Source organism: Meleagris gallopavo (assembly GCF_000146605.3).
Source record: "Meleagris gallopavo isolate NT-WF06-2002-E0010 breed Aviagen turkey brand Nicholas breeding stock chromosome 21 unlocalized genomic scaffold, Turkey_5.1 Chr21_random_7180001949401, whole genome shotgun sequence".
Taxonomy (NCBI): domain Eukaryota; kingdom Metazoa; phylum Chordata; class Aves; order Galliformes; family Phasianidae; genus Meleagris; species Meleagris gallopavo.
This window is the reverse complement of record NW_011099787.1, coordinates 1-9,225: the sequence shown is the minus strand read 5'-3', so window position 1 is coordinate 9,225 and position 9,225 is coordinate 1. Positions and strand designations below refer to the sequence as shown.

At 62.3% G+C, this 9,225-nt stretch overlaps 1 protein-coding gene across 1 annotated transcript; it reads left to right on the top strand.

Annotated features, from left to right (window-relative positions):
- Positions 1-1,608: 1,608 nt before the first annotated feature.
- PDE1B (phosphodiesterase 1B) lies at positions 1,609-9,190 on the top strand. The gene is made up of 14 exons (XM_019610836.2): positions 1,609-2,610; positions 3,749-3,931; positions 4,644-4,710; positions 5,493-5,609; positions 5,692-5,832; positions 6,235-6,335; positions 6,863-6,988; positions 7,247-7,348; positions 7,430-7,550; positions 7,628-7,709; positions 7,799-7,925; positions 8,097-8,233; positions 8,484-8,592; positions 8,675-9,190. The coding sequence occupies exons 1-13, from the start codon at positions 2,297-2,299 to the stop codon at positions 8,579-8,581; spliced, it is 1,716 nt and encodes a 571-aa protein (XP_019466381.1). The 5' UTR covers positions 1,609-2,296; the 3' UTR covers positions 8,582-8,592; positions 8,675-9,190.
- Positions 9,191-9,225: the final 35 nt, after the last annotated feature.

Genomic DNA, 9,225 nt, shown 5'->3' with positions numbered 1-9,225 from the left:
AGGGGGTGGCACTGAGGGATTTGGGGATGTGGTGCTGGGTCCCCCCCGGCGGTGCTGACGGCGTCCTCGTGCTCCCCCCATGCTGTCCCACGGCCCCGATGGCCCCGCGTGGTCCCAGAGCTGGTGGCAATCAGTGTGGGGTCACAGCTCTGTCCTCCCTTGTGCTGCTGCAGCACACGTCCCTCCTGCTGGACTTGAAGCCTTTGCAACCTCGTGCGACCGCGAGCACGAGCAGCCTGGTGCGGCCTTGCACAAGCGCGTGCAACCCTGCGCAGCTTCGCACGGCCACGTGCGGCCTCGTGGAGCCTTGCACCACCGCACGCAGTCTTGCACACCCGTGCACAGCTGTGCACGCAGCCCCGGGTGCTGCCTCGGGCCGTGCTGTGCGCCCGCTGCCAGCTCTCATTAGAGCTAACGAGGCCGAGGGCTGCCAGGGAGCGGGCGGCCGGAGGAGCCGGCAGGAAGCTGCCACCGCTGCTTTCTTAATCAGCCTTTAATTAAATCGTGGCCATCCCTCGGGGCCGAGCTGGGCCCCACGCCAGGACCCACAGCCGGAGGTGACGCGCGTCGGGGTCCCCGTCTGGGAATCGTCCCCGTGTGACGGCCGTGGGAGCGGGGCTGCCATGGGGCGGTCACCTCCCCGAGGTGTCCCCAAGGCCTGGGGGGGGGTGGGCGAGTGGTCGTGGGAATGTGGTGGCCCTGGGGGTGGCTGTCACCTACCTTGGGGACCGCGTGCTGCCCGGGGAGTGGGGATGTGGTGGCATCGGGTGGTGGTGGTTGGAGATGTGGTCGGTGCCCCCATAGGGATCTGGTGGGTGGTGGGGGGAATGGTGGTCACCTGGTGGCACTGATGGGGACCTGGGGGTACCTGTGGGGTCTTGATTGGTGGCACTGATGGGGACCTGGTGGCAACCAGGTGGCACTGATGGGACCCAGGGCACCTATGGGGTCTTGATTGGTGGCACTGATGGGAACCTGGTGGCACTAGGAGGCACTGATGGGGACCTGGGGGTACCTATGGGGTTTTGATTGGTGGTGCTGATGGGAGCCTGGTGGCACCAGGTGGTACTGATGGGACCCGGAGGTACCTATGGGGTCCTGGTTGGTGCCTGGTGGCACTGATGGGGACCTGGAGGGTTCCTATGGGTATTTATGGGGTCCTGATTGGTGCCAGGGAGCAGTGATGGAGACTTGGGGGGTACCTCTGGGTACCTGGTTGGGTGGCAATGGAGGGGGTGACATCAGGTATGGGTGACAGTGACGTGGTGGGTATCAGTGGGACCCTGGTTGGTGCTGGGTGGCACTGATGGGGACCTGGTGGCACCAGACGGTACTGATGGTGACCTGGGGGTACATGTGGGGTTCCTTGGTAGAACCTGGTGGCACTGATGGGGACCTGTTGGCACCGGGTGACAGCGATGGGGACCCAATGGGGGACCAGGGGACGCCAGGGGCAGCGACAGAGTGGCCGTGATGGCCAAGAGGGCTGACCCAGGGGGCCAGTCGTGACGCGTCCCCCCTCTGTCCCCATCCCCATCCCGTGCCAGCAGACAGCGCAGCGCAGGCAGCGGATGGCAGATCGGGATTCCCCCCCCCCACCCCGCGCAGCACCGCCCCATCCTCACCACGACAGACACACGGACACACAGACAGACGGCCGGGGGCTGCGCGTGTGACAGACGGGGAGGTTTCACCATCTGGGGGGCTGGGGAGGTGCCACGGCTTTGTGCACGCACACGCGTGTGCTGCGTTGGATAAGCACGCCGTGCGTGTGCACCGGGGTGAATAATTAATTGCATGTGTGCACACGAGTGGTGAGTGGGTGTGCATCATACGTGTGAGTTTGGGCGTGCATGTGCCCACACACGCCTGTTTGCACGCCCATGGGTGCAGGATGCTGAGCCCTGGGGAGGGGGGTGTTGAGGTTTTGGGGGTGCAGAGGTGCAGGGGGTGGAGGTGCAGAGCTCCGTGTGCTGGGGCTGCGGGCTGTGGGGAATGCAGAGAGCTCAGGGGTGCAGAGTTTTGGGGTGCAGGGTTTGGAGGGATACAGACTTTAAGGGTGCAGATTTTGGGGCGGCAGGATTTTGAGGGGTGCAGGGTTTGAGGGTTCAGGATTTTGGGGGGTGCGGTGTTTGGGGGTGGAAGATTTGAGGGGTGCAGGGTTTTAGGGGTGCAGGGTTTGAGGCTGCGGAGTCTTAGGGGTGCAGAGTTTTAGAGGTGCTGGCTTTTAGGCGTGCAGGGAGTTGGGCTGCAGAGTTTTAGGGGTTCAAGTTTTGAGGGGTGCAAAGTTTTAGGGATGTGGGGTTTGGAGGTGCGGGGTTTTGGGGACGCAGGGTGCTCCAGCTCAGCCTTCACCCCCAGTACTCAGCACTGGGTGCCCCCAGGACCCCCCCTCCTATCCCCCCATCTCGTCCCATCCACGCCCCCTCTCACTGCCCCACTCGGTGCAGTGCTGGGGGTCACAGCGGGGTTCCAGCTGCCCCCCACCCCACTCAGGCTCCGCTACATGGTGAAGCAGCTGGAAACGGGAGAGGTGAACGTGGAGGAGCTGAAGAGGAACCTGGAGTACACAGCATCGCTGCTGGAGGCCGTCTACATCGATGAGACCAGGTGTGGGGCGAGGTGGGAGGGGAGACGTATGGACAGATGGATGGGTGCGTGGGTGGATGGACAGATGGATGGACGGGTGGGTGGACGGGTGGATGGGTGGATGAATGGGTGGGTGGATGAATAGATGGATGGGTGGACGGAGGGATGGATGGATGGACAGGTGGATGGATGGACGGGTGGATGGATGGATGGACAGGTGGATAGATGGATGGGTGGACGGACAGATGGATGGACGGATGGGTGGACAGGTGGATGGATGGATGAATGGGTGGGTGGATGAATAGATGGATGGATGGACGGAGGGATGGATGGATGGACAGGTGGATGGATGGACGGGTGGATGGATGGATGGATGGACAGATGGATGGACGGATGGGTGGACGGGTGGATGGATGGACAAATGGATGGATGGATGGGTGGATGGATGGGTGGATGGATGGATGGACAAATGGATGGATGGGTGGATGGAGGGATGGATGGACGGAGGGATGGATGGACAGGTGGATGGATGGATGGATGGACAGATGGATAGATGGGTGGACGGACAGATGGATGGACGGATGGGTGGAAGGGGGAAGGATGGATGAATGGATGGGTGGATGAATAGATGGATGGGTGGACGGGTGGATGGATGGATGGACAGATGGATGGGCAGATGGATGGATGGGTGGATGGAGGGATGGATGGACGGATGGACAGATGGATGGACAGATGGATGGGCAGATGGATGGACAGATGGATGGATGGACAGATAGGTGGATGGATGGACAGATGGATAGACGGATGGGTGGACGGACGGATGGATGGACGGACGGACGGGTGGATGGACAGATGCATGTATGGATAGACAGATGGGTGCATGAATGGATGGACAGATGGATGGATTGGTGAGTGGGTGGATGGGTGGATGGACGGATGGATGGACAGATGGATAGATGGATGGATGGGTGGATTGGTGAGTGGGTGGATGGGTGGATGGACGGATGGACTGATGGACAGATGGAAGTATGGATAGACAGATGGGTGGATGGATGGACGGATGGATGTACAGTTATATGGACGAATGGTTGGATAGGCGGACAGATGGATGGTGTGGGGGTGCGGTGACGTCCCCCGATGTCACCTCCTGTCCCTGCAGGCAGATGCTGGACACGGAGGATGAGCTGCGGGAGATGCGCTCGGACGCGGTGCCCTCGGAGGTGCGGGACTGGCTGGCTGCCACCTTCACCCAGCAGGCGCGTGCCAAGGGGCGGCGGGCGGAGGAGAAACCCAAATTCCGCAGCATTGTGCACGCAGTGCAGGCCGGCATCTTCGTGGAGAGGTGGGGATGTGATGGGTGAGGGGGTGGGGGAGGGCTGAGCTCCCACGTGGGTCCCCAGAAGCAGAGCAGTCCCCGCTAAACCAAGCGGGTCTCCAGGAACTCAGCTTGGACCCTAAGAAGCCCCACGGGTTCCCAAGAGCTCAGGTGGGTCCCCGAAGATCCCGTTGCCCAGGTGTGACCCCAAGGAGCCAGGTGACCCCACAGATCTGTTCCCAAGGATCCATGTGGGTCCCCAGAACTCAGGATGGTCCCTGAGCCTCAGCATCCATACGGGTCCCCAAGCACCAGATCAATCCCTAAGAAACTACAGGTCCCCAGTACTCAGGTGGGTCCCTGAGCAACCAGGTGTGTTCCCAAGCATTGGCTCAGTACCCAAGAACCTACGAGGGTCCCCAAGAAGCCAGGTGGGTCTCCAGTATCCAGGTGGGCCCCAAAGAGCCAAATCGCTCCCCAGTAGCCCAGATGGATCCCCAAGAACTCCACTGGGTCCCTGAGCATTCATGAAGGCCCCCAGTATCCAGGTGGGTCCCCAAGCTCCAGATCAGCCCCAAATGGGGCCGCAAGGAGCCATATGGATCCCTAAGAACTCAGCTGGGTCTTTTGGCATCCGCGTGGGTCCCCAGCACTCATGTCTGTTTCTGAGCACTCGGCTCAGTCCCTGTCCTCGTTGCTGTCCCCTGGTGCCCACCAGCCCTCTCCCTGCCCCTTGCAGGATGTTCCGCCGGACGTACACAGCCGTGGGGCCCAGCTACTCCACCTCTGTCCTCAACTGCCTGAAGGTACTGGGGAGGGGACAGCACCCCGAGGACCCCCACCAAAGGCGGCTGTGCAGAGGGGTTCAGTGTGGGATGTGTGGGAGAGGTGGCATGGTGGTGTCACTGGCATCGCTGGGCACTGCAGGGCATCACTGGGCATTGCAGTGGGCTTTAGTGGGCATCACTGGATGGCGCTGGGCACTACTGGCCATTGCTGGGCATTGCTGGGGATCACTGGGCTTCACTGGGGTCACTGGGCATCACTGGGTGTTGCTGAGCTTTATTGGGCATCGCTGGGCATCACCTGCCATATTGGACATCTCTGGGCATCACTGGGCATCACTGCCATACGGGGCATCTCTGGGCATCACTGGGCATCACTGCCATACGGGGCATCTCTGGGCATCACTGGGCATCACTGCCATATTGGACATCTCTGGGCATCGCTGGGCATCACTGCCATATGGGGCATCTCTGGGCATCACTGGGCATCACTGCCATATGGGGCATCTCTGGGCATCGCTGGGCATCACTGCCATATGGGGCATCTCTGAGCATCGCTGGGCATCACTGCCATATTGGACATCTCTGGGCATCGCTGGGCATCACTGCCATATGGGGCATGTCTGGGCATCGCTGGGCATCACTGCCATATGGGGCATCTCTGGGCATCGCTGGGCATCACTGCCATACGGGGCATCTCTGGGCATCGCTGGGCATCACTGCCATACGGGGCATCTCTGGGCATCTCCAGGCACCACTGAGTCCCTCTGTGTGCCCCTGGGCTGTGTCCCATCCTCCCACAGAGCCTCGACCTGTGGTGCTTCGACGTCTTCGCTCTGAACCGCGTGACGGAGGAGCACTCGCTGCGCACCATCGTCTACGAGCTCTTCACCCGACACAACCTCAACAGTCGCTTCAAGGTGCGCCCACCCCGTCCCCAGGCACGTCCCCTGGCTGCCATTCCCTTTTGCACGAGCGTGACACGCGCGTGTGTCCCCGCAGATCCCCGCCGTGTTCCTCACCACGCTGCTGGACGCGCTGGAGGTTGGCTACGGGAAGTACCGCAACCCCTACCACAACCAGGCGCACGCTGCTGATGTCACCCAGACTGTCCACTGCTTCCTGCTCCGCACTGGCATGCTGGTATGGGGACAGCGTGGGGACACTGTGGGGACACTGAGGGGACAGGGGTCCCCTGGGCTTTTTTGGCCCAGGGATGCTTGTTGTCACGGAGGCAGCACCGCCTAGCGACTCGGTTGTCACCGTGGAAACGCTGTGAGGATGCAGGGGGTCGGGGTCACCCCCAGTTGAGGGAGCAGGAGGGGACACCTCGTGCTGTCACCCCAGCTTGGTTGTCACGTGCACTTTGTGGGGTCACACTCTGCCACGGGGGTACAGGCGTTGTCACGCGCAGCTGTGGGGTTGCACACACACTCAGGACCCTGTGCCCTTCTGCTCCCTGCCCCCTCGCTGGGTGGCACTGGGCTGTCCCTGTCCCTTTCTGGGGTGTGTGTCCCCTTCCAGCCCTCACCCCATGTCCCCCAGCACTACCTGACGGAGATTGAGGTCCTGGCCATCATCTTTGCTGCCGCCATCCACGACTACGAGCACACGGGCACCACCAACAGCTTCCACATCCAGACCAAGTGAGGGATGTGCACAGCACGGGGGTGTGGGAGGGCATGGGGATGTGGCAGAGTATGGGGACATGGCACAGCACGGGGGTGTGGGAGGGCATGGGGACGTGACGCTGCGTGGGGACACAGCATGGCACGGGGATGTGGGATGGCACAGGGATGTGGCACTGCCTGGGGGTGTGGCACAGCACGGGGACATGGCGTGGCACAGGGATGTGGGATGGCACGGGGATGTGGCAGAGTATGGGGACGTGGCATGGCACGGGGATGTGGGATGGCATGGGGACATGGCATGGGCACAGAGAGCAGAACAGGGGACCCATTGTGGGGACACGTGGGACACTTTGGGGCACGGAAGTGCTGCTCATCAACCCCATGGTCATGGGACATGCTGGCACCGTGGGGCCACCAGTACGGCCCAGATAGAGATGTTCTGACACTGTGGGGCCAGCAGTCACAGGTCACAGACGCACTGACGCTGCCATGCGGGACACCGAGCAGTGCCACCACGTGTCCCCACTGTCCCCTCCACCCAGGTCAGACTGTGCCATCCTCTACAACGACCGCTCGGTGCTGGAGAACCACCACATCAGCGCCGTCTTCCGCATGATGCAGGACGATGAGATGAACATCTTCGTCAACCTCACCAAGGATGAATTCGTGTGAGTCCCCATCCCCACCATCCCCGTTGTCCCCATTGTCCCCGCTATCCCCACCATCCCCATCATTCCCGCCATCCCCACTGTCCCCACTGACCCCCTTGTTTCCATTGCCCCCATTGCCCTCACCATCCCCATTGACCCCGTTGTCCTCATTGTCCCCGTTGTCCTTGCTGTCTCCGTTGTCCCCCTTGCCCCCACCATCCCCCTTGTCCCCGCTGTCCCCGTGATCCCTGACAGCGCCGTCCCCTCTTGGCACAGGGAGCTGCGGGCTCTGGTCATCGAGATGGTCCTGGCCACCGACATGTCCTGCCACTTCCAGCAGGTGAAGTCCATGAAGACGGCGCTGCAGCAGCTGGAGCGGTGAGTGCGGGCTCTGGGGACGTGGCACCGGGGAGGGGACACGTTTTGGGGCCAGTGTTGAGCCCTGGATGCCCTCCCCAGGATTGACAAATCCAAAGTGCTGTCGCTGCTGCTGCACGCGGCCGACATCAGCCACCCCACCAAGCAGTGGGCGGTGCACAGCCGCTGGACCAAAGCGCTGATGGAGGAGTTCTTCAGGCAGGTACGGCCCCCGTGTCCCCTGGGGCTGGGGGGGAGGATCCCCACACGGCTCTTTGGGGACACTTCGTGCCTCGGCAGGGTGACAAGGAGGCTGAGCTGGGGCTGCCCTTCTCGCCCCTCTGCGACCGCACCTCCACGCTGGTGGCCCAGTCCCAGATTGGTGAGCGCTGGTCGCATCCCCAGCCCTGTCCCCAGCCCTGGGGTGACGCAGCCCCCACCCCACATCGCCGTGCCCTCTCTCCACCCCAGGTTTCATTGACTTCATCGTGGAGCCCACCTTCTCTGTGCTGACCGACGTGGCCGAGAAGATGGTGCTGCCCCAAAACGAGGATGGCTCCAAAGCCAAGGGCAACCCGGCGGGCGGCCAGCAGGCCAGGTTGGGGGCCAGCAGCCACCCCTCATCTATCCACCAGGCTCAGCTGTGTGGTTGTGTCTCAGTTTCCCCTTCTCCTGAGTGGTGGGGCTCAGTCTGGAAGGGGGAACCCGTCGCATTTGGGGTATGGGGACGCATAGGGTGGGGGTAACACTGGTGGCTCTGCCCCCACAGCTCACAGTGGCGACAGACATCCCTGGATGAGCACCTGGAGCTTGGGGACATCAAGGCTGACCTGGCCAGCTTCCGCTCCACCTGGACCAAATACATCCAGGAGAACAAGCAGAAGTGGAAGGAGAGGGCGGCCAGCGGTAGGTGACAGCTGACAGCCACCAGAGCCACCAAGCATCCTTTGGTGGTGTCCCATGGGATGGTGACCCATGGGGAGGTGACTTCCAGAGGTGGCCCGTGGGATGGGCACCCGTGGGATGGCGACCCATGGAGAGGTGGCCTATGGGATGGTGACCCACAGAGAGACAACCCATTGGAGGTGACTCCCGAAGAAGATGGGTTTTGCTCATCCCCTGGGGACCCCCTGAGCGTCCCCGTGTCACCCCACAGGCATCACCAACCAAGTGTCCATCGAGGAGCTGTCACCCTACGAGGAGGAGCCCCCGGTGCCCCCCACCCAGCACAAGCACAATGGCGAGGTGGAATAGCACATGGCGAGGTGGGCACCCAAAGCATGGGGGCACCCTGGGGGGGCTGCAGCTCGTTTCAGCCCTGACCAAAGGTCCCCTTTGGGGTGGCAGGTCTTCATCCAACCCAGTGATGCCGTTCAGTCCAAAGTCTTTGATGCCATCGACTTCAGCACCATTCGCAGGGAAGGAGCCGCCGGGGTCTGTGCCAAGAGCATCCCCGATGGCAGCGCCGGGTCCTGGGGGGCCGGGACCCCTGGGATTCCCCCCCCATCCTGTGCCAAATCGTCCGCCAAGCCGTGTGGTGCTGATCCACGGGTGATGGTGATGCTGAGCCTCTCACTGCCGCGCCGGCGGGATTTGTCCTTATGGCTTTTTAGAAACCTGCTTCTCGCCCCACAGGGGATCCAGGTGTTGGGGAAGGGGGTGGCACTGTGGGGGAGGCAGGGGACTGAAGGATGGAGGAACTGTAAGGGGTTTGTTGTCGCTTCAGGGGTCACTGTGGGCCCCCCTTTTTCTCGCTGGGTCTGTGCTCAGGCTGCCGGGTGTCCCCAGGTGTCCCCCTGTGCTGTCCCCATCCCGCCCCACCTGTGGGGAGACGGCAGATGCTGAGATCTGTCCCCGCGTGGAGCACTGACGTGGCTTCTGAGTTATGGCTCTCCGCC